This window comes from Tachypleus tridentatus, chromosome 13 (genome assembly GCF_004210375.1).
Source record: "Tachypleus tridentatus isolate NWPU-2018 chromosome 13, ASM421037v1, whole genome shotgun sequence".
NCBI lineage: Eukaryota > Metazoa > Arthropoda > Merostomata > Xiphosura > Limulidae > Tachypleus > Tachypleus tridentatus.
In genome coordinates this window covers 106,144,302-106,171,201 of record NC_134837.1, presented here as the reverse complement: position 1 = coordinate 106,171,201, position 26,900 = coordinate 106,144,302, and the positions used below count along the sequence as shown (strand labels likewise).

The 26,900-nt window shown below is 35.2% G+C and overlaps 1 protein-coding gene across 2 annotated transcripts in view; it reads left to right on the top strand.

Moving 5' to 3' along the window:
• The window catches only part of LOC143237855 (protein SSUH2 homolog), an 83,780-nt gene that overhangs the window by 41,040 nt on the left and 15,840 nt on the right, over positions 1–26,900 (top strand). For both annotated transcript variants that reach the window (XM_076477537.1, XM_076477538.1), the window contains 2 exons: positions 5,544–5,648; positions 10,953–11,025. In XM_076477537.1, coding sequence (XP_076333652.1) covers positions 5,544–5,648; positions 10,953–11,025 — 178 coding nt within the window. The remainder of the gene's footprint in view (positions 1–5,543; positions 5,649–10,952; positions 11,026–26,900) is intronic.

Sequence of the window (26,900 nt, the reverse complement as noted above, 5' to 3'; positions counted from 1 at the left end):
AACACAAGGACAGGAACAAGACTCTCTTTCAGACGAAACGCCTGTGTGCCAAACGTCTTTCTTGAACTAATTCTATCAAGACAGACTTTCCGTTAAAATATACTAAGAGGTTTCTGTTCTTAAAGCTTGTCTTTAAACGCACGGTCCTTCGTAATTTAAGGAAACAGACAAGACCACTTAGTACTTGTAAGAGATCTTTGTTATTACAGCTGGTGGGTTTATATCATTATTGTTTTGATTTCCAATTCAGATTTATTTCTTTTTCGTTTTCTTCCTTTCTCTCCATCTTGTATTTGACATGCGCAGTGAAAGGGTGTCAGTGAAGAGGTTGCTTCTTCAGATTATAATCCTGTCCGTTCTTATTTCTCAAATTAACGATAGGTTGAATTTTCAAACTGTCAAACGAAGTGAAAATTACCAACGTTGTTGGTGTAATTAAATAAAACTTACAACAATAACTTCTGTAAAGTGATATTTATTATTACGAACTGTTTTAAGTGTCAATAGAATGGCTTAGTACTCATTAGAGTACTACAGGGTGATAGTGGTGAACATCCCTGACTTATGTTTAGCACCAAGTTTTAATTACTGTTCCTCTGAGGGAAATCGTTTTTTTTTTTTAAATTTGAACATTAGTCTAAATGACATCACTAGGTTCAAACTCCAACGTTATTGCTTTTACTGTAAATGTTCTTAAGAAAATGTACAGAAGTTGCCAAACTAGATGTAAAGTAAACACCTGAACTGTGGAGTTCTGGCAGAGATCTTTCCCACCGTTGCCTTAAAAAAGATTTCCATTTTGATCAAAACTACTTCCGCTAGTCAAGGATATTCCGAATTGCACAAATACGCTCTTATAGTAAGTGATTTTAGTGGAGAGAAAAAATACATTAATGAATGATACATAAAAAGTAAAGTGGTAAACGAAAAAATTCACATAGTTGAAATTTTTATTTGAATGTTTTTGTTAGAATGTTAAAACTGGACGGCACTTTTTGCATACCTAAGTTAACAGACCAAGACAAAGACGCTTGGAATTAATGAAGATATCTAGCAGTACTCGTGTTTACACGATACTTTAAACCAGCTAACGGGGTTGACTATTCTTCTTTTAAATCGCCCACAACTGAAAGTGTTCAGCAGCATCGCGTCTTGAATTTCAAACCCTCGAGCCCGACATGACCAGGTGGTTAGAACACTCGACTCGCAATCTGTGAGTCGCGGGTTAAATTCCCCGTCCCACCAACCTTGTTCGTTCTTTCATACGTGGGGCATTATAATGTTTCGAACAATCCCACTATTCATTGGTCAAAGAGTAGCCCAGGAGTTGACGTGGGAAGTGATGACTAGCTGCCTTTCCTCTAGTCTTTTACTGCTAAATTAGGGAAGGTTAATGCAGTTAGCCCTCGTTTGGCTTTGCACAAAATTCCAAACAAACCAAACACACACCCTTGATCCGCAGCCTGACAGGCTAACCGTTATAAATATATCTGGCCCATAACAGTTCTTAACATGTGCTTATCATTACTGTGTTGTACAATAATCATATTATAACTGTAGCTGATTCATACAACGTTAACACATGCATATTGCCCCTGTTGTATTGTAAAATTATCATAATTACTCCTGTAACTGATTTATTCAATGTGTCTCAGCCAATCAAGTTAATATGTGGTAGATTAGAAGCCTAACTTGCAGATACCTCAACGGATACACTGTATGTTTGGTTAAACACTCAATTATTTCATGTTTTATTGTAATGAAGTTAACATTGTTTTGGTTTTTTTAATACCGTGAAAGCTTACCGTTATGATAGTTAATGCCATTGACTACATAGTTCGCAGTATTTAGGAATAATAACATTAGCAATACAGTATATCGTAATTAGGGTTAGTGATTTTGACACTACTGTTCACTGTAGTTAAGTTAATAACATTAACGACACAATTTACCAACGCTGGACCAGAAGCTGATTCAATTAGTTTCTCCACCACACATGACAATAGCCAAACCCTTCTTAGTTTGCTTCCCCTTGTGCAGGGGTTCCCAACCTTTTGGCACTCGCGATCCCTTACCTAAACGTTTGAAACCCATGTGAACCCCTACTTAGGGCTTACTATCAGCAGCTTAATTTTTCTTTTATTTTCTGTGAAGGAGAGGGGAAAGAAACATCTAAAAAAAATATTTAAAAATTCTGTAATTATTTATTAGCAAATTAAATCACATTGGTCCAACCTGAATTCACAAAAAGAACATATATTTTTTAAAGTAATATTAACATAGGTTTGAACAGCTATCCAACCCAGCTTGTGAGATGCCTGATGTTGCATTTCAGCAGCAAGCTTTGAAATTCGTGGCCGAGCGTTTGTTAGAGCCAGTCTCATGTCATCTCCAACATCCAATCTGTTCCTATTCTTTGTTTTTATATTGACAAGAGTGGAAAATCCTGCCTCACACAAGTAGGTAGAAGCAAATGGAACAAGGACACGTAAAGCTATCATGTTGACTTTGGAGTATGACTGATACATAGCGCACCAGAACTGAGTCACGGATTTCACCTTGAAGAGATCACGAGTTGAAGAGTCGTTCCTTAGATCCAGAAATTCATCTTGGATATCATCTGGGATGCTGGATACATCAAGTTCAGTACAAAATGGGTTCCTTACCAGGGCCTCCTGCTCCTGTGATAGCTCAGGGAAGTAACGCTCGACTTCCTTTTCTAGAGACTGAAGATGTTCGGTAATCTCATCCTTGAGGAACTGATCCAGTTGGATCTGAGACTCATCCGTCACTCCACAAAGTTTTTCAAACATAGCGATGTTTCCAAGATTGGTTTTCCGACGCCAGTTCTGCAGTTTGGAAACAAAGGCCCGAAGACTATCTAGAAAAAGGAGAACATGTGTTTCCCTTCCTTGAAGCTTCAAATTGAGCTTGTTCAGCTGGTCAAAAATGTTGGCTAGGTACGCAACCCTTTTATTCCATGCTTCATCTTCGAAGTGAGCTACAAGATCTTTCCTTTCTCGAGTCTCCAGGAATAGCTTTATTTCATCTTTCATTTCAAAGACACGATTAATAACGTTTCCTTTTGACAACCAACGTACTGCTGTGTAGAAGAGAAGGACTTCGTGGTCAGCATTCATGTCTTTGCATAGTTCTTTGAATAGGCGAGTGTTGAGTGCTTGAGTCTTCACATAATTTACAATTTTGATTACAGATTCAAGCACTTCTTGCAGAGAGGCAGGGAGAGTCTTACTGGCGAGAGCATATCAGTGAATCATGCAGTGGATGCCCTTTGCTTGAGGTGCTAGCTTCTTCACTCTCGACTGGAATCCTGATTTCGATCCCAGCATAGCCTGTGCCCCATCCGTACAAACCCCACACACGTTTTCCCGTTGAAGATATTCGTCTTGAAAAAAAGTTGAAACTTTTTCCATGACATCATCAGCTTTTGTTGTGGTTTCAAGTGCACTGCAGAATAAGAATTCGTCTTTGATGTCACCTGAATTAATGTATCTCACGAAGACAAGCAACTGAGAACATGAACTTACATCTGTTGACTCGTCGAGCTGAAAGGAGAACAAAGGGGAACCCTTGATTTCAGTCAAAACCTGTTCCTTCACATCCATAGACATTTTAGAAATGAGCCTCTGTATAGTATTATTTGACAGGGATACTTGCTGCATCTTCTTTGCACAGGCTTCTCCAAGAATAAGATTTACTGCTTTCATCATGCAAGGTTTAAAGAAGTGTTTCTCCAATCGTGTGAGGCTTTTTTTGTTTAGCAATTTCGAATGCAATCTCATATGAAGCTTCCACTACGGCTGCACTCTGCTGCTGAAACGACCCACTTCTATCGATTCTTTGGCTTTTAAGACACCGTTCATGCTGTTTGAAGAAATCCAAACCCTTCTTTGCGTGTTCTGGATGTTTCAAAACACACTGGTTTCTCGATGCCGTCGTTGGCGAGCACAGTGGTGAAGCCAATGTTGAGGTAGCATTCTGAGTATCTGCGCCGTTTAGCCATGGACACAACTCACCTCTACTGCATACTTATCTCCTTGTTAAAATAAAATAAAAATGTTGAATAATGAACGCATTGGCAACTGTAGATCTTACACTGACTACTTGTGGGGGGTGCAGGTAGAGTAATGATGGGGTAAGTATTGGGAGGGAAGGGAGCGTGGCCAGTCGCGCGATTCGTCATCCACCAATCTGCAACGGACATGTGACTCACGTGTCGACAGCGAGCACACACACACTTAATCACAGCTAAACAGACACACAAGTATACGTACATGCGCGTCCACTCACATACTCGCTACTCACTAGTACACATATACATACAGTTGCAGACACATTCACTCACAGTGAATACATACACCCATAATATCACCTAATGACATTGAACTAACGTAGCACACGTTTTGCTTTGCACCAAAACAAAAAAAAATGTAAGAGCATGAAAATGTAATTGATGAAATAAAATTAATGTTACCCAAACTACTTCTAACAAGGCTACGCGATTCCCCTGCCAAGGCTTTGCGACCCCCCTGCCAAGGCGACCCACCGGTTGGGAAACCCTGCCCTAGTAGCACAGCGGCATGTCTGCGGACTAGCACCGTTAGAATCCGGTTTTTGATATCCGTGGTGGGCAGACCATAGATAACCCATTGTGTAGCTTTGTGCTTAACTACAAACAAACAAACCTTCTAAGTTTCCCTTGGTGTTAAATGCGTACAGAATAATCCAGAGCCCATAGATGGCCACCACTTGAAATGATATCCGACTACAAAACAAACATGCTCTTCCATTTTTCTGGAAATTTGCTTCAAGTTTGTATGAATTGGTTGTTCCAGAAAATCATACTGCCTTTATAATGATATTATCTAAAACATAGTATTATCCTATCATAAACTTTAAAAAAACTGTTCTATTAACTCAGCGTTTTACATTCAAGAGCACCTCTTATAGTCGTTTAATACTGTTCTTTACATCAGTGTGCTTTGTTTTCGTCAAACGGGCGAGAGCTCACCGATGGTTAGCGTGTTTTCATGCGCCCTGAGGGTTCCGTTATTCGCGCCCTGTTACAACGCACGTACACCTGAAGGGATTTGCACTGTAAAACTGTACCTGCGCAATAAGAGTGACGGTTAAGTCCCACTGTTCGATTAGAAGAGCCCAAGCGGTAGCTGGAGTTGACCAGCTGCCTTCCTTCTAGTTGTATACCACATTAAAATTAGGAATGGCTAGCACAAGTAACTGTGGCGTAACATTGCGCGAACTTTAACGGTTCAGTATAAATATAATACCTTATATTTGTTTTTGTTTTCGTATTGTTTCAGTTTTTCATTATTAATACAGGGTGTTCGGAAAGTCGATGTGCAGTTTTGTAGGTTAATAAATATATAAGGGCACAGTGACTTTCCGAACACCCTGTATTTTATTTCAAACTCTATGTTTGACTGAATAGTCTTAATATGTTTCCGAAAGAAGTATGTTGAAGTTGACGTTCTTTTTCATGTTTTTATTTTTTTACCATAAAGTTACCCCACCACCAGATGCCGTTGACGATGAACCGGAACCTACGGCACCACCTGTGGAACTCATGGACAAAGTTGATGGATATGAATACGTGTCGTTTGACGTGGGTGAGTTTTGTACTTTTTACCGCTTGTAAAACTTTTTCCAGTTAACGTATCAACCATTCCTAAAGGATAAACTATTAGAGTATCATAACCAGATTTTGTGCACCCTGATTGAGTGGTATTTATACAATTAAACTTGTCTAGCGGTTATTCAGCGACAATTTTACAGACTTACAAATCTAAAATCCAGGGTTCGATTCCCCGCGGTGGACATAGCCCAATGTGGCTTTACTGTAAAAAAACAACAACAACGAATCATTAAACCTAATGTTCAAAGTTGTGTGATCAGAAAAACTATTATAAATTTCATAGATGTGATGCACACAAAATATCACGATATGTTCTAAGGAAAGAAAATCTCTTCTGATCCTCACATTTTTATATTCGTGCTTCGCTGATGTTTAATTGGCTTACAAAAGGTTATTTTTTGTGAATTAAGTAAATCAAATGTGGTAAGAGGATTAACATACTTCATGAAGATTCAAATCCAATGTGAAAAATAAAACATTTTATGAATTGTTTTGCAAATCCCACTTTTAAAAACATTCGTTGATATCACGAAGGTGGAGTACGTTATATTAAAATATTTTGGAGCCTCACTACATCAATACGGTCCGTATCGTCATGTTCGATCATGCCATGTTTTACGACTCTACATCTTGACAGTATTCCTGAAATGTACTTTTCATTACAAAAAGTGATATAGTATGGTTGTCACATCCAAAGCCCACCGTTGCTCCATGCAGACTTTCTATAATCCATCTTTTGTATGAGGACGACAGTTTCTCATCACTTGGTTCAACACTACGATCACTCGAAATTCTATAGGCGCTTATGTCTATGTGTCTTCGAATGGAATAGTATGCATACCTTTTTATTCACTATAGTCGCTTGTAGTATGCGACGGTTGAATGAGAGATATGACTGGAATCCGTTTCTTGGTGAAATCTTATCCTGTCGGCATAGTTTCCTGACAGATAGCCTTTTTTCACTATGCTGCGTACTGTTGCTTAAAGCAAGTGAACAGCCACTGATGTTTGTTGTCTATTCTTACCTGTCATAAGACTTCCCACGTCTAGGGTACGATTTGTTGAGGGTGTCTCTTTCTGAATGGGCCTGACGCCCCAAATTGATCCTCATTTCTTTGTTTTCCAATGCCAAAAGTATGAGGGATATTCCACTTCTGGAAATTCTAAATCCCCGATTTAGACTCATCTTTATGACCTGAAAGGATGAATATGTTACATAGGAAGGGGCTGTGACACATTCTTTCCAAAAGCAATTAGTTTTCTGTGGCATTACTATCTACAAAATGCCAAAATATGTATAAATTTAGTTCTTGTGGATTCCTTTCTATCGCGATGATGTATCGGTTGTGGTTGTCTAAACAGCAAATTAGTAAATTAACTCGTGCTCTATAAGGAATAATACCTTGTCAAAGTTCTTATAGAAACAGTATATTTTTCTGCTATGTTACAAAATGTTTTATATTTCGTTATCGAATAGTAATGTTTATGTTAATTAAAATATCTATTTTATGTTTTTAACAACAATATAAGCAGGCTTATCTTTACAGTGGACCACGTTATGGGATGCCGTAGGTAGTTACATTATTGAAAACCTGAGGTATGGAGGACTAAAAACAGGATATTTTTACTTTTCAATTTTTCCTGTTCATAGTGTTTCCAAATTGCAGTTTTACTTCTTTCTTGAAATTGGGGATAACATCGACCTGCCAGTTACAATATAAAAGTATTTGTTAATGGCCTCAATTTCACTGACATGAATCCTCGGAATGCTTTCCCGATAGATAAATACACAAATGTCAAAAGAAAGAATGTATCTTACCATTTGGACATCCTTAGTTGTGTGTTTTTCAATTATTCTTTGAGCAAAGTTTAAAAAATAATGTTAAATTCATACTATCCACCCACATTTCTTACATGTTTATATTTAATTAGAGTAAGGAGGGACAGCGGCAAGTTACGAACTTAGTGGTAAAATCCTGGGTTCAGTTCTCCGCGGTGGACACAGTATGTAACCAAATGTTGCTTTGTTATAAAAACAAGCAGTAAACTTAAGAATAATAAAATAATTTATATTTAATATTAATAATGAAGATATATTAAGCTTTTTTATTTATTTACAGAAAGTATGGATCTTGAAACAGAACTAAATTGTAACCGTTTAACAATTACAATTCAAAAAACTTAATTTTACTTTATAACCTAAAATATTGAAAGTTTATATAAAGTTAAACTGTAGGAAGATGTAATAAACTTCGTATTTCAAACATACATTATTCATTTTTATAATTAGGAACATTTTGAACATTGCAATGTTCATTGTCATATTTTGTTCTTATACCAGCATAAATGCAGCGTGTAACTAGCAGTTATAATAATTATAAAATTAAAAACTAATTCCTCAATAAACATCCATCAAACATAAAGTTATCAAATTTCATATCACTTTATATTTGGTAATATATCACATGAAGTGAAGGGTTAAGAATTTAATGGTCTATTTTATATTTTGTAAATAAAAATTAACAACTTACCTAGATATGCAAAGTAAACGTTTAATAATGTTTGTATACTGGTAATACCTGAAACTGCTTGTATGTCTATAAAGAACTGTAATGCTTAGAAATTAGATTAACATTATTGAACATAAAGCACAAAAGTTTAAACTTGATTTTAAAATAAAGTTATGCTTTGGTATATATATATATAAATAGTATGTTACAAAATTTCATTTTTCATTGGATTTACTTTTAAACCGATATTTGGTTAGGTGATTATAAACATCTTATACGGCCCCCCAGTGGCTCAGCGGTGTGTCTGCGGACTTACAACGCTACAAACCGGGTTTCGATACTCAAAAAACAAGAAGAACAAACCTTATACTAAATACATTTAAAACAGCATACCATATAAAAGTAATAACAGGTAGATGTCAGACTAGCTGGTAATGTAAATTATTGAAAGTGTCATGGCTCTTTCAACGTGAAACCCTGTGGAAAAATCTAGAATAAACTCTGACCATAGATTAAACGTCAGAAAAGCTCCATAGATTTCAGATGGCATGCTATGTGGAAAAACATAAATATGGAAATAACACGAAATGAGTCTGGAAGTTCCCGTATAGAATATTTCCTTCTGCAATCACATAAAAGTGACTGGTAAATGTGTTTTGTACTAGAATATGAAAAACAACTGTTCAAAACAGATCATTAAAAGATGTTCCTAAAACGTAAACAGTAGTAAAAAATATGGTAGGAGAAACAGAACAATGTATATGCCACACTGAAATGAGCACCTAATATGAGATTTGAGTGTTTCGCAAGTATTAATTCCACATGAAAAGGCGCTTTCAAAAACAGGACAGGCAAAATAAAATAGCGTACTGTGGACATTATAAAGCTTGTAGACGTTTTGACCAGGACTCGCACGACGCCTGCAAAAATATATTTACTCCGTTGAGCACAACTTCCCAAATGCAGTAACTATAACATACAGAGTGGCCCGTAAGTCCCTACCCATCCATATATCTTATGTATCCAGTGTATCTGTGTGCTGTCCCTCATTCTCGCTGCATAATATTATGCGACGCTATGTTCTGTGAGACATTTTCAAGTGTAAATGGGCTTAAATCGGCCATATTTCTCTGAAAAAGAGAAAAAAATTATAATACATGCGAAATTGAATATAACATGATAATAAATGGATAGGTAGGGACATACGGGCCACCCTGTATATACTAAGCCTACTCCATAACAGAGAATAAAATCAGTTATCCAAAATACACCAAAGTATTACATGAACGCTATAACAGTTAAAACATGAAATTATGTCAAATACATACGTATTTTCAGGAACAGTAAGAATCTTAAAATAACATATCAAAATACTAATACTGAGGCTAAGTAATGACAAACCAAATTTTAGAACCAAGCCGTAATAACAACAAAAACATTTGCGCACGTGTCGGGGTTACAAGCGACATCTCTACATTGAATTATTTCAGTGAATTTTGCATTTAAATCTATCTGCATATATAGAATTTTTAAACTTGTATCTTACGAGAATTAAATTAAAATGGTTAATTACACAAAGGTGTTATTCGTGGTAGCACTAGTGGCATAGGACAAAATATTCACGTATACGTTAAACAGGGTAAAAAAAAATCACAACTGTATTTTGTTTATTTCAAGCAATGTCTTGACAACGTCAACATCGTAGCTTCTTTGTTTGTTTTAGAATTTCGCACAAAGGTGAGTACCTTTGCTATGTGGAAAAACATAAATATTGAAATAACACGAAATGAGTCTGAAGTCTAAATTCCCGTATAGGAGAGATGTCGCTTGTAACCCTGACATGTGCGCAAACTTTTTTGTTGTTGTTATTACGGCTTGGTTCTAAAATTTGGTTTGTCATAACTTAGCCTCAGTGTTAGTATTTTGATATGTTATTTTAAGATTGTTACTGTTCCTGAAAATACACATGTATCTGAACTAGCCGTCCCTAATTTAGTAGTCTACGACTAGAGTCGCTAGAGGGAAGGCAGCTTGTCATCACTACCCACCGCCAATTCTTGGGCTATTCTTTTACCAACGAATAGTGGATTGACCGCAACATTATAACGCCCCCACGGCTGAAAGTACAAGCGTGTTTGTTGCGACTGGGATTCTAGTCGAACGCCTTAACCCACCTGACCATGCCGGGCCGCGAAATGGTAGCACAAACAACGCAAGATATTTAAATTAACCGTTAATGCATTAACGCACTTGACAAAATTACATTTTAGTTTTAACAATAAAAATCTGATTTCAGTATTTTTTATAAAACTAAGCCTAAATGATATAGATGTTTTGAAAAATATAGCATACTAATGACTTTTTAAACCAGAATTTTGTAAGTCTAAGACCACGATGAAGAAAATTCGCTTTTCTCAATTTTTTAAACTGAAACTGGACTGCGAAGTTTATTGCTCAAGCAAACATTAAACTACTTTAAATTATACTGGAAGATGTAAAATTATTTGATTTCTAAGTTTTTAAACTAGACAAACAAAATCTGAGAGATTCACACGCCATGCCTCATGGGCCTTATTTTAGAAAAGATGAATGTTTAGGCAAATAACCATTTTGTATTATGACGTATAAGAATCACAATTTCCGGTATTTACAGGTTAAAGTATTATACTCTGTAAAATAAACAATTGAACCATCAATAATAAGGTTATGACATGAAACGCAGACACGTATAATTTCGGATTGTTTACAGTATTTCTCTCCTATTTCAGTCGAAGTTCCACCACCAACGATGACCCTTCCCAAAAAAGAAGAGGAGGAACCTGAGCGGGCCTCGCCACCCAGGTTAGATGTGCTTTTTATAACGATACCGTTGTTTACGTTTATAAGATAGATACGTTATTTATTTTATCTGCATAAAAACATTTCCACTTTGACAATTTTTTCTTTTAATTTTTTAAACTTTTCTGCCGTAAGGTGGAATGATGTGTTTAAACAGTTCTGTTTTGTAATGACGGGATTAAACAATAACATTTATTGATAAAAGGAACCTTTTTTTTTCCTGATTGAGTAATATTTGGTGTACGTGGGACAATGGCTAAATCCCTCCCTAACCACTGATTTGTCGGCTCACCTCCTGTGTGTGTGTACGTGCGTGCAACACGCGCTCATCAGTACATCTGAGAACGCTCGTAACAGTTTCTGTTTTTGTTTTTAATTAGGACATTCATAAACTCTATTATTATTCTAATATATTAAATGCCTGTTAAATTGCCCTTCAGTGGCGCAGCGGTATGCCTGCGGACAAAGAACGCTAGAATTCTGGTTTCGATACTCGTGGTGGGCAGAGGACAGTGAACCTCATATGTTGGTTTGTACTTAACATCAGACAAACAAACAAGTTTGCCAAATTAATGTGAAAGATAATGTTACTTTTGAACAACTGGAATAGACAGTTAGTAGAAAACAAGTCCCTAAAGTGTTTTTGGTTTCATTCACTTGTTCTGTCAAACGATAAATCATAAACATTGCATTAAAAGCAATTATTATTTGTACTGGATAACACTTAGTTATAAACGTGGCAGGACAGGTTTTCTTCTTGATATTGGGATACATGGTATGAATTTTATATTTCATTATCACCTTCAAGTAATGTACACAATCACATGTGTTTTTTTTTTTGGCCCGGCATGGCCAAGCGTGTTAAGGCGTGCGACTCGTAATCTGAGGGTCGCGGGTTCGCATCCTCGTCGCGCCAAACACGCTCGCCCTTTCAGCAGTGGGGGCGTTATAATGTTACGGTCAATCCCACTATTCGTTGGTAAAAGAGTAGCCCAAGAGTTAGCGGTGAGTGGTGATGACTAGCTGCCTTCCCTCTAGTCTTACACTGCTAAATTAGGGACGGCTAGCACAGATAGCCCTCGAGTAGCTTTGTGCGAAATTAAAAACAAACAAACAAATGTCTATAAGAACACATAACTACTATTAGTCGTAAAAATTATTAAATAAATTAATAACAACTAAATAAACAGAATAAGAAACATAAACATTCTGCAGTATAACCTTTATAACCGTTATTTATATGCTTGTTTGGACGTCTCTTGTCGTATGAGCGTTATTTTTAAACTGTAAAACCATCTGAACATAATAACTGTTGTTCCTGTACTGTATGTGAATGAGCATCCTTTCTCGTGTATTCATTTCTCAATCTCTTGTTTTACAAATTTTATTTCTACCTGTACGATGAGCTGTTTTTCTTTTTTTTCGTACAACAAGTTTCCTGTTTTGCGTTAAGTCTTAAAAATCATTATTCTAGATCCCCAGTGACTCGATGGTAAGTCTGAAGGCTTTTAGGGTTAAAAACCGATTTTAGATGCCCGAGGTGGGCACCATAGATATAATCCCTTGTGTAACTTTATACTTAACAATAAATAAACAAACATTATTTCTAAATTTAAAGTCGTCTCTTGTATAATTTTTTTTATACTGTAAGGTCGTCATTTTTTAAATTTAGCCTTCATTTCCGTAAATTTCATACTATTTAGTTTAATATCATACAAAGTTATGTATTTATTTAAAAATACTTTTGTTTGTATTTTTAAAATAAATGTGAAAGTAAGGTCTTCCTAATGAGATTAGGACGAAGCTCATTTTCACAGAACGAAAATAGTAAACCAAAGTTAACCAAACAGACTACGATAGCAGCAAGAAAGCAATAAGTTAAAAGTAGTGTGGAGAAAAAAACAAAACCAACATATAACAGAAAGCGCATTTATCACTCCCATTTTGTATAATCGTTGCTAGCGAAATTTCTTTTTGATTCCAGAGAAAGAAACTTAGAAAAGTACACATACACTTAGTTTAACGGCTCACGCAGGAAGGGCCCTGTGGATATGTCGAGCAAACAAACAGACAGTTGGACGTTAAGCACGTGGTTACCAGCTGTTTCCTGTGGCTAGCCATATTATTAATCTTTCCGCACTGTCGAACTGCCAGAAAAATAAGAAAAAAATGAATTCTAGTCCATGTCTTTTCATTTATCAATCTTGATAAAGGGAGGAAATTCTGAATTATAACATACATCCGAATCTTTCGCCAGAAGGAGTTGATTAAAAGAAAGTAAATGTTGCCATTTGATAAAAATCAGGAACGTGTATGGCAAGTAGTTTTTATTCAAACATTCGAAGGTGCTTTCTAATTTTGAAATCGTACCTTTTCGAAGTTCCCACTAGACGTGGGGATAAATATGTGATTCCGAAGTGCAAAGTTTATTTACACATGTATAACGACATCAAGATATAGCTATAACACTAGTGCATGTTCCAATAGCTTATCTCTGCACATTTATTTTCTGTCATGGAATAAATAATTTAACGCACAATTCAGTCAAAATTCTCTTCATCCAGGGTTAATATTTAAGCTATTACTACAGTTCTGTCAATACGCAATCAGACAAAAGAAACAACAGTGCACATAGAAGTAATTATACGCTGTCCAGGTGTAAGGGGGGGAAAAAACTATGGGTGTATGTCCCACAGGTCTTCCACCACCATTTCTCATAATGTTAAATGAAGTTTCCACTCAGAAAATCAGTTTCTCAGAAAGCAATCAATTCTATTTTGTGTAAAGATTTCTCAATAAAATAACTGTCTTAGCTGTATGATAATGAAGCAGTCATCATCTAATATTCTATGACAATTTCTTATATTTGAAACTCGGTTCAAAAACTTGAAAAATAACTGTTCCAAAGCTCTCCAAGTTCAACTGATCTTACAATCAACATGTTGTCCTAACTTTAAGTGGTCAAGTGATAATTACAAAATTTAATACATACATTTTTTTGGAAAATACCACCAAGTAGCTTGGAAAACAAGAGTTACAAAGTACATTCAACTTAGTTTTTGAATTGCAAATTATTATCTTCCATTGTGTGCAAACTGACATCAGGCATCATAGTTTCTGGTAATCCCAACTGTATGAATCAGGAAACTCACTTCCTCATTTGGCTGATCTTGTTCAGCAGGATGAGCACTTTCAGCTCTTTCCTCCTCATCATCTAAGTCAAGGTGAAATGAGACAGTATTCTAATTCTTCTCCTGTGACTTGGTTATTTTGATCTTTCAGTCTTGATCAAGCTGCATAAGAGGTTGATCCTGTAACGTATGAATTCATCTTGTAGGTGTGTTCTGTTTACTTTGTTTTATACCTCTCAACTGGTATAACTTGTATGTCAGTGAACCAATTTGCATGATCATAGACTCAAAACATGTGATTAAACATCAAGACATCATCAACATGGATCAAGCATTTCTCCCATTGCAGCTTCTTCAGTGTAAGGTCCATTAACCTCTTGAAAATTTTGTATGCACTTTGAAGGCTGAATGGTGTGAGGCAAAACTCATATAATCCATTTCACATACTAAACACAGTTTTGGGTTTACATTTGTCACCCAACTGAACTTGTCAGTATCCAAATACCAGAAACAAAATGTTTATTTATTGAGCTTCTTACAGTGTATCCAGACATTCATCTGTTTACAGTAATGGTAATGTGTCAGTATGAGTTACCTTTTTTAGGCATCTAAAGTCGATACAGAATTTATGTTTGACCTCCTCTTTTGTGACAATCACTAGTATAGATGACCAAGCACTCTGAAAGTTGTATAATCCCATCCTTTAACATCTGTCAAATTTCAGTACTGGCTAATTCCACAATGATCAATGAAAGCCTGCAAACCAGATGTTGAATCATACATGCACTGTCTGTCTGAGTAATGGTGAGTTACAGTCATTTGACCCAGTTGGTTATCTTGTCCAACAAATACAATGACACTTTGCATCCAACAAGTCACTGAGTTACTGATGTTGCAATGAATATAGATCATTTGCACAATTAATGTCACAACCTCAGATGAGACTGCATCTCTGTACTTTCAGATATGGTGTGACAGACACAACTCTAGTGTTACCACTAACTTTACTAACTGTGTTGATGACCAAGTTAGTAAGAAGATGTGTAACTGATTGCAGATAATTTCAGAACAACACTGGGAATTAATCACTCCTTAGACAGAACTACCTGAGCTAATACTGCAGACATTTTTTACATGTTGCATGACATGAATGCACTCACACCTTGTGTAATAAGCCATGAAACACCAATTGTGTATAACCAGAGATTTTCCCCTCCATTCATATCTAGTTTATCTCCATTCATCCAAATGAAGATTGTGTGAGCTGGCTTTGTTTGGAGTGTTTGATATACTACAAGATCTACCAGTATTCTGGCTTTACTTGTATCAGCCTGGAACTCTTATCTTTAACACCCATACCTTTACAGGGACATAAGAATTTCCATCCTCTCCTAAAGGTGCAAAGTTGGTTACCAAATTATTTGTTTCAAAATTTCAGTTGCATTCCTCTTTGGTGGTGGCCAGGCCTGACTTTGGCTCCATTAATGTTTCAGAGTTTTGTACAAGCAATTTTTACTGCTTACTGTCAGTTATTTGGCACCCCCTGAGCTAGTGGTTGAAACCAATAGCCTTGCCTACTTTGCTGCAAGGTGATCCAGCATACCACATCTTAAATATATGCTTTGTTCTTCCCTTGAAGTAGAGGCATACCAGCAGAGGCTGTGGCAAGAATGCTCAAGGGGGACTAGAAAATGTTTGCTTTTTCATTGGAAACAAGTGCAATTGTGTTATGTAGCCTCAGAATGTATGGGTAGTTGTTTAACTTTCATTGCAGCCCAGGATCAGCACAATGCCAGTACTTTAATAGAATAGCATGCCTGAAGTGTTTCCACTACAGCTACTGCTGGTGGCTTTTCTCTTCTGTGGCCTGTTTAACATTACCACTTTGTATCTTGTTGTTACAGAAACTGCATTTGTTAGGACAGAAATGTTTTTTACACCCAAGTTGTGTTTACAGGTAGCTTCTTAATGAACTTGTTAGTAAGGATATCTTAATGGTCTCTCAAAACCATCACAAGTAAAATCCTTACCATGCAATTGTGCAGATTTCCTTGTAAATGGCCAAGCTCAATGGATTGCTTGACCTTCCACCAGGTTGACTGCATGACTTGACAATGACTGTATCCTTGTATCAAAGTTGTATCCACTAAAGTGCTTAATAGAGTAAAGAACTGTAATGTCCAAGCTCAGGATCAGACATTGTATGATGTGAATAGGAAATCAGCCATTTCCAGTAATTATCTAACTGAAATGCTTTAAGAAGTAATCAAGATATTCTTTTTCCACAATTTTATATGTTGGGGGTGAAATTTGTTTTGTCTTACTTACAGAGATCTGTGGTTGTGGCCAGAACCCCTCCCCTAATATCTTAAGTGTATTAGATATCACAACTACAGTATGGTTGGCTTACTTAGGGTTTATGATGCTTTGATGAATGGTCAGTCCTTGCTCCAAGGTAGCATAGCAATGAGTTTCTCCCACTTGTTTATCCATTGATACCATATGATCCCAGACTTTTATGAACCATGGATGGTTAGTAGAATATCATATGGCTGGAGTAAGCTCATGACTGTTCCTTGGATCACCAGTTGGTGCTGCTGTTTCACCTATTGTTTAAACAGCTCTGATTAGTAGCCTATGTCCACTGGCACCACTTCAAGTCTTTCTCAGTTTGTTTTGAGTGACTTCAACTAGAGCTGGGGTTGCATCACTCATTGCTAGCAGAGGCCTTGGTGTCCTGTATGGACTGCCTAGTACCATGTTGGACTAACTGGACATCACACCATTGTGATGACTGTCAGATATCCATGTTTACCTCACTACAAAGGTCAGTCTTTGGGGTAAGAACTCAAACAGCTGGCCTGCATGTACTAAACATTAGCCGCCTCTGAAATAGTTCCACATCCATGAGAGTACATCTCCCAGACATGACTATCCTGAACAGCTATCTCTATGCAGTTATGAACTCTTTATCTTGATTATAAGTACTGATACTTGTGAAAAATGTTATTCTCTTAAGAAAGAAGCCTGTATTTTTCCCAGGTGAAACTGATTTTTCTCAAGACTAAATTAAAATTTTCACATAATAATAGGAGGTTTAACCAAGAGATTTACTACAAAGTAGTTCTGATTTTTTTTAATGTGACTGAGCTCACTAAAGAAGTAAACTAGATATAAATGTGAATATTACAGTGCAAACAATCCCTGTTCAGTGCCACAAACAACACTGGATGTATTTAGCACAACATAGAGTCATCTTAACTGGAAAGATCTCAAATCAAAAGTTAAATGAACATGTAACTCTAGAAGTGGAAGTTAAGAAAAATATTATTATTCCAGCCTGAAAAAAAAAAAAATGTTATGTACCTAAAACTTCCATCATATTTTCCTAGATGGCTTGCACTACTCACATGACTATTGGTCATTCACACTACAAAATAAGGAAAGTTGCAGCCTTTATACATTGACTGAATATTCAGTGGAAAAGGGCACACTTGTTATGGTATGGTTAATCTTGAAAAACATTTTTCATGCAAATACAAGTTACTATTTTAGGTGAATGACACCAAACATTTGGTAGGTAGAGTGAGTAAAGTGAACTTAACAACTTCTTGAACAGCATGTTATTTGAAAATCTTGTATACACCTGAATAAATGAGATTTTTCATAGTTTTATATTAATACAAGAGGGTAGAAAACACATTGTTTGACTGCACATCATTGTCTTATTTTGCCACTATATTTTCATTTTGTGAGTTTTAGCACAAGAATGAGAATAATACAATGTTTTCTGCTTGATAAGACATTGATTTCTATAAAATAAAGGGTTCAGCTGTGAAAGAAGCTCATTAAAAAATTCTGAATATGATTTATGTATGGTATTCTTTCCCCTCTGTTTTTTAGAACTTTTGATCAAAAGAAAGTTGACTAACCATATAGATCAGAACTAAAATGGTTAAGATATTGTAAAGTGATACCTATACTTCACATTTCATGAATAACATAGAAGACAGAATAATGTTTTCTATTTTATTAGTTTTATGAAACCTTCTGTTCACAATGATATATAGTGTGCAGTAAAGCAGCATTTATTTATATAGTGTAAAGTGGTACCTATACTTCACATTTCATGAATAACGTAGAAGACAGAACAATGTTTTCTATTTTATTAGTTTTATGAAACCTTCTGTTCACAATGATATATAGTGTGCAGTACAGCAACATTTATTTACTTATTTAACTTAATGTGACTCATGAAACATTGTAGTCAAACAGTGCTCAAAACTAGGATTGCTACATAAAAAGTGTGGCAAAACAATTTAGTTGTATGATATATTGAGAACTTCTGTACATAATACTGCCATTTAAGTTGTGATATCAGTAATTTTATACATGTTACTATTATTTTATACTTCCAAAAAACTCCAGAAATGATTATTTCAATGTATTTTGATAATGCACATAAATAATAAGCAAAAGTACTCCTCCCAATTGAGAGGAAATGTTTAAGTTAATCTATAAATTTAAATTATTTACTGTGCTTTAGAAAGGTTAATTGTGTTATACTTTTGGTTTCATTCAAAGTTAAAGCTCTGAGTTACTTATACCACTCACTGTGAAAAGTAATTGTTGATCATTTTTAGTCATGCTAAAAGCCACTCAACAATAACATATGGTAAATCTACATTTTTATTATTACCGTTACCTCAGATTTTGAAATGTGAATAATAATGCGAGTAATTTCTAACATTTTATTGTAGAATATCCTGGTTGCAAAATATAATTTGATATTAACATTATTCATGTCTGTTCTCCCATCATTCCAAAGTGAATGTTGAACTTTGCCTGGTGAACAGTTTTTCAAATGAGAGACAGTCATCATGGTTTTGCAGTATACATAAGATGAGAATTACTCATGTGTTCCACTGAAAGTAAACAATGATATATAATTTTATTTCACAGAGGATTCATTTGAACCAGAGTTTTCATTTTATGAACCAACTAGACGAAAAATGTGTTGAGTCATTAATTTGAATGAAACAACCATTTTCACTGGGAGTTTTTTACAACTCTATTACCGTATAACAGGTTGTAACAGGTTTAAAGAAGAATTATTGCAGAGAATAACTGTATTAAATGTAAAAATGTATCTCTTGTACAATTTAATGAAAAAATAAGGATTGACAGCAGCAATGTTTTGGCATACAGGGCATATATACTACAAGAGTAGAGTACTAGATAGGATATCTAAATATGAAAATCAATAATATTAGGTGTACATGAGAGTACAAAGATAAATAGTGCTTCAACTAAAAACAAAATATATAAGAAGTTATTGTACAAACTACAAACTAGCTAGAGCAAACAAGGGTTAAATATTCAGAAAAACGTTTTACACGTATGAAAAATAGGATCATTCTTAGCTATAGATCACTCATATATATATCCGTCGTCTCAGCATATACTAAGTCATGTCTTTAGTCGTTGTGAATGTTTGTATTGAATCGTCTTCATTTCATCCACATCTACCTGTGATGTGTGTGAGTTTTCTCAACCTTCACCATTCATTCATGTGCAGAAGCAAGTTTCTAATCATTGATAGAAGTTCAAACTGTCCTTCCCTTAAAATTCATCCATAGCTAATAGAGGAAAGTAAGTTTTATGTGGGTTCAAGTGATTTTTATCACTTGTGAGATTGAAGCTTTGTTTTGCCAATCTGCAACTTGAGGCAGTCTGATATAGGTGGCTTTTCATTCCTTAATTGTTTCTAACAAAAGAGGCTCTACTACCTTGTCTGCAGTGGTTTCTGATTTGGTTCCTTGGTATAAATTGAGCACACAAAATTTTCAACAGCTTTTAAAAGATCTCTTTTTAAAACATGAGACTTGTACATTAAAACCAAAGCCTTCAAACAATGCTCAGACCTCATCTCATTTTCTAATGCCTTTTTTCATTGAGGTTCCAGCACAACTATTTATAGAATCGTGACCTGTCAATCAGTGGAGTGATGGTAGTGCTCTGAATACAAATGGCCCTAAAATTTGTACTAATATAAGTATTGGAATGTAGTGCAGATAATCATTAACACCAGTGTGAAACCAATGCCTTGAGCTCTCCAGTTGGTTTGCAAAATGTGCACAGAACAGTTACATCTGTGTTTGAAGAATTTCTGACATATTTGAAATAAAGTATGATTCTTGAATATGCATTTCTTCATTGCATTATAGATTAATAATATCTTCCCAATTACCTTTGGTGATTTTCACATCTCTCTTCACTGAATCTTCTCTTACAATGTATATGGCTTGTTCATTCTTAAGTTTGTTATTTGCTATTGTAACAGTGGTTTCTGAGAAATATCTATAGAGGTTGGTTTTATTCTTTATATTTGCTATTTTTTTCATGTGGAAATCTTTACTTTCCTGCATTTTTCTTTCAGGAGCCATTTATTGGTTTCTTCACCTTCTCTATACAGGTTATGTGGACAGATCATAGTATTGCCAGAGACTATCAATTCTAGAACTGTCATAATGACCAAGAGGGGTAGTTATAAATTCAAAGTGAACAGAAGTCAATTCTGAATAATTTGTTATGGATTTTTTAATTCTGACAGCTACTTGCTTTGAACAACAAGAGTCATGTCATTATTCAGTATAGCTTTTAACTTTATTCAAGGAAATACTGCAATTCAGGGTTGGGGATCAGCTCTTTAAATTGGCCAGTCAGTGTATTTAACATTCAGTAGATATGCTCCAATTTAAAATTTTACAGCATGTTATAAAACGTTATATTACACACACACACACACACACACACACACAAAATTAAGTTTACATGGATAATTTAATGGGTAAAAGGAATTCCTTTTTGATAACTTCAAACACTGACTGTATTGTGTTGGTGAAAATTCTAAATATATTGTTTATATATGCTGTTTATTCTCAATACAATTGCAGCAATGTACACCATTTTGCTTCACTCCCTCTCTCACCTCCTCTACTCAGGAATCATGAAATCTTTCTCATACTAAGTTTTTGTAAAACATTTGAGAAGTCACTCATCTGTGCATGAAATGGATGGAGTCAGATGTCTTACTCTCACTTGCCTCTTACTCACTCAGTTGATCACTTTGCCTCTCTTGCACAGAGTAAAAAAAGAAGAGAGATCTTCTTTCTTGCATCTTACCCACACTATACTCAAATTCTGCAAAATTTTCTTTTATAAATTATTTTGAACTCTACTTCTGTAAACAAATTTTGTTATAGTTTTATAAAAATCATTTGAAATGTTGGCTACCTCCAGTTTGAGTAAAAGTCAGAAAATGCTGAAATAATCCAAAGAATTTCTGCTACATTTGTGAAAGATATGTTACAGTTTCATCAAGGAAAAACATTACACACAAGGTAAAGATACCTTACTTACCACTTTTGAGGTGTAAAATTGATGACCAAGAAAATTATTGGGCTCCATGTGCATGTTGTATAGTTTACACATCTGGCTTGACATAGTGGCTGAGTAAGAAAAGAGCAAGTATGTCATTTGCAGTTCCCATGATGAGCCCAAAAATCATCTAACTGATTGTTATTTTTGCATGACTAATATTTCTGGATACTTAGGTAAAACCAAAGATATGTTAAATATCCAGATATTGCATCTGCATTGTAATCAGTACCTCATGGGAGTGGTCTTTCAGTGCCTCATCCAACAGCAAATTGGGAAGCAGAAGAGTTATCCTGACAATGAATCATCTTCATCTTCTTCATCTAGTAATTATACTTTTGTGATACCTCAACATAAACTTCATCTGATCACACAAGAAGAGCTAATTGATCTGATTTGTGACTTGTTATTTTCATAACATATAAGAATATGTTGATTAAATATGTCATAACTCAAGAACTAGAGGTGATCAGTAATTTTAAACATAATTTTTTAAATAAGCATCATCAAATTACTCAGAAACAGTTGCTTTTTTTTAATCTGGTAACACATAAAATGTTTTGTGTTGTTGTTCAGTGAAATGAAAAGTTTTAATAAAGTTAATGAATTATAAATTGATTAACTGTATCGAGAAATTAAAAAAATGCATTATCCAATCATTCTTTACCCATATTTAAAAAACTTGTATAATTTTTTTCTGATACCACAGTTTGAATGGAAGTACTACCTGATCATGTTGAGAACTCAATCTAATATAGAAAGCAGTCAAACCTTTTATGTAGTTGGTATTCAGTTATTTCATTATTTAAAGGAAACTTTTAACAATATCTCTTAGGCTAATGCCTTTGGAACACGTGAACTTCAGATAGTAGCTTGAGACCACGATTTTTGGAGAGAGCTTTAAGAATACAATGTGTGATATGATCCAAGTTTTCTCTGATATGGAAAAACCACTCCAATGCTAATATAAATAATTATGTGTTTATGTTAAAAATCAGCATAGTACTCTACTTTCAGTACTGTCTTCTCACATTTTGCCTTTGTTTAATTTCCCACAATTTTTTTCACTCCATACCATTTCACTCTGAATTTTGATAATATTTCATGTAAGGTTGTTCTTTGGAATTTGAAAGGACTTAAGCTTGAGGGACAAGTAGATCTGCCTGTCTTTGTGTGAAGGTTGCTGACATTTGATTGTTCCAATTCTTAGCATTTTGCTTTGCTTATTAAATCAGATGCAGTGTTTTGTTTGTGTGAGATATTTATTACACTTTGATGTTACCAAGGCCCTATATGGCCAGGTGCTTAGAGCACTCAACTCATAATCTAAGGATCATGAGTTCAAATCCCCATCACACCAAATATGCTTGCCCTTTTAGCCATGGGTGCATCATTATGTTATGGTCAATCCCACTGTTTGTTGATATAAGAGTAGCCCAAGAGTTGACAGTAGGTGATGACTAGCTGCCTTCCCTCTGGTCTTACACTGCTAAATTAGGGACAGCTAGTGCAGACAGCTCTTGTGTAGCTTTGCACAAAATTCGAAAATCAATCAATCAGTTCTTTGCAAAAATAAAACTTCATACATAGATTATTATGCTGTATTTGTCATATCACATGAAAATATATATTTTGATTATTTTCCAACTTATCTTCAAATGTGAACAGGTGTTATATGTTATGCATCAAAATGGCACAACTTTACACTGTTTGCTTAAGAGAACATAGAAGCAGTGGACTTGGAATTAGGGACAGTAATGCTGATAGGTTGTGACTGAAGGCTCACCTTTTCTCTAATAGTGTACAAACAGGTCATCATCTCTGTCATATCAAGCATAGCAGCAGTTCAGAATAAATGATGGAGAGACTGTAATCCTAAACTAACAGAATTATTGAACATTGTTTTAAGACTTGCAACAGCTTTACAAAGTTTATATAAGTGATTTTTCTGGAAAAGAAAAACAGCATACTCTGACTGTATGTTCAATGTTATAACGTCAAAGAATTGTCTGTATGCACGTTGGTGGATCAAAATTGAGGCTCATATTAATATTGCAAGCTACGCCTTACATGTACATAATTATAGTAGCAGTAGGCATCTGTAAGTCTTGCCAGACTATAAATTATGCACTCAAAAAATCCAATTGTTTAGGCACTTTGATTGCATAGTCCTATTTGAGACAAGCACGTTGTTGCAGCTTGAGCAGATAAAGGTGGTTGTTGGGTATGAAGACTGTTGCACTGAATTATTTCTGACGGTCGTTTTTTCATGCTTGCTGAGCTATTTTCTTTTTGTTTGTCTTCATATCTTTCTTCACGAAGCTTTTCCAAGCACTGCAATTTTATGTTACCTCTTTTTAGTCGTTAACACAAATTCCACTTTTGCAAGCGTCCATGTAGCGTAGATGAGGACTTCCAACTGATCTTTTTCCCGTCGCTTGCTCCCCATATAGGATGTATTTGGGAATTCTTCCATTCTTCATGCGTCTTGTAACTCCAAGGCATTTCAATCTTCTCTGACTCGATAGTGAGAAGATGCTCTGCATATTGATGCACTCTAGCATTTCGCTGTTGGTGATTTTGTTCCACCATTTTGTCCCAAAGATCCTGCAGAGATAACACATGTGGAAACTATTAAGCTCCATTTCTTGCTTTGTGTTAGTCGCCAATGCTTCACTGCCATGTAGAAGAGTGCTGAGTACACAGGCCTTGTACATTTTAGTTGTGGTATTCATTTTCAGTTTCTTGTTTTTCACGTAACTATAGTAATTTAGTAATATTCTCTAGTTCCGTATTATTACAGTCCATAATTTAAGTACTTGTACTTGCCTAATGTATAAGAATTAATTACCCAAAACTACTAAATTATGTTTTTACAAAATGAACGTTACAAAATATGTTCGTTTTCTGCCCTGTTAGAAGTTTTTGAAATAGGTGTATTGAAGTTGAAATGCCGTTTTGCAAATTAGTTGGAGAATTGTAAGATCTGTGTACGAAACATTTTATAAAGTTTGTGCTTAACTGAACAGGAAAAGGCAAAAACAATGCAGAATTTGTTTAGTGTATGTTAAATATAAAGATACATTTAATTTTTGATCAGGAATACTAGATATCCAGGCCAGTTACACTATAGAAAAATTAGAAAGAAGTGAGTAGTTATAGAATAACGAAGAAGGAGTCGCTATGGAGGATAAAAAAAAAAAAAAAACGCACTTCAAGAGTTCGTTCGTCAAAAAAAAGTGATTTTAACAACACGTAAGCGGTTTTAGTGCTTACTGTTTCCTTTACTTTTAAAAGCGTAGGTCTGTGTTTGTTTTCAGTTTTGCGCAAAGCAACACGAGGGTATCTGCGCTAGTCGTCCCTAATTTAGCAGTGTAAGACAAGACGGAAGGCAGCAAGTCATCACCACCCACCGCCATCTCTTGGGCAACTCTTTTACCAACGAATAGTGGGATTGACTGTCATATTTTAAAGCTCCCACAGCTTAAAGGGCGAGCATGTTTGATGTTACGGGGATTCGAATCCGCGACCCTCAAATGCCTCAACCACCTGACCATGCTGGGCCTAAAAGAGTAGGATTGGAAGTATATGCAAACAAAAACTTTTTATAAAATAATCAATACAAATATTTTGTTATAGTGCTGATGAAGTTTAATCCACGAATGAACCAAATGGAAGAAAATGTTTCATTTTAGTTTACACTTCTTAATTGAAACGATTCAATTGACCTGTAAGATTTAATTTACTCTTACACGCGTTATAAATTTTATAAAGTACACCAGCAGCAAAGAAAATCTTTATTTTCCAATTTAATAACAGCTTTTGTATCTTCTCATTAGAATCAAACATTTATTTAGAACTATTTAGTGAGACAATTATGACCTATTAAGAACGGCAGAGTACATCTAAGAAAAGTGACCCACAATATTTGTCAAGTAAATTTAATTTAGTTTTTCTGTCGCGTTAAGAAAAATCCAGAAAATTGTACCCTTACTGTGAACACCAGGAGTGTGCCTTTAACAAAAGGATCGGGAATTCATATCGCAACCGAGTTCTCTATGTGCGTGTTTGTATCAGTTTGTTTATTTCATTTTTTAGAAAGTTCGCTTTGATGTTAACATACAGCGAAAGAAATAAGTGTTTTAAAAGATGCCTTATTCAGTGCTGCAGATATTGTTGTCATGTTACAGAAACTGCTCACAGATACGTAAGCATATATAGACAAATATTTTTGTTATAATAAGAATTAACCAAATCTCTGACTCTGTGCTCAAAGAAATCGTTTGGGTGTTTGATACTACCATATATTTTTGCAGTGGTTTTTAATTACTTCATGGAGTAACAAAGCATAGCTATGTATAAGATTAATTATTTAATAGAGTGAAAAACATGATGTGCAAGATAGACTGTATTAGTTTAGTATCGCTTCTCTCGTTAGACGAGACTAGTCTTCATTGTTAGCAAACTAGTCTGCGATTTACAGTGCATCCCAAATAAATGACATGTTTAATTAGCTTGTTCCCTCTTTCTGTTCAGTAGTTCTAAATTATAGATGGCTTTTCCTGAACTTCGATTTCTCTGACTGGCTGTTTAGTGCATATGTTTTATAAGGCGCCATTTAGGTTGTAAATACCGAATGCTTTTCCTATTCTTGCATTTGACAACGCCCTCACATGACAACCGTATGACACGATTAGCTCACACACTTCTCACAGTTGTGTTAACTTCTAGTTTTTTAAAGCTTGATTCATGGATAAAAATAGCTTAATATATTAATATTCTTACGTAAACCAAGTATGTTATTTTAGCTGCGCATTAAGTAGAATATATATTGGTATTTCTTTTCAAACAGGAAACACAACTACTTAATAAAGATAAGTGTTTGTCCAAAAGTGATTATTAAAAGAAAGCAAACGGGATAGTTTTTTTCATTAGAAACATACCTTCATACTTAGCTTAGTTAATATAATATGACCGAAATGTAAAAAGTTTTCATTTACTCTCCTGCTCAGACGTTACTTATTTCAGTGAACGTCGTTATTTACAGTCTGCATTAAACTTTCTAAAAATATTTTGCTCGCATCTTCTCTTTTAAGTTTGCATTATATTGTGACGGCCACTCCCACTAGTCGTTGGTAAAGTATAGCCCAAGAGTTGGCGGTGGGTGGTGATGACTAACTGCCTTCCCTCCAGTCTTACACTGCTAAATTAGGGACGGCTAGCGCAGGTAACCCTCGTTTAGCTTTGTGTGAGATTAAAACAAAAAACAATATTTTAATTTTCAAATAAAAGGCGGCATTTGCACCT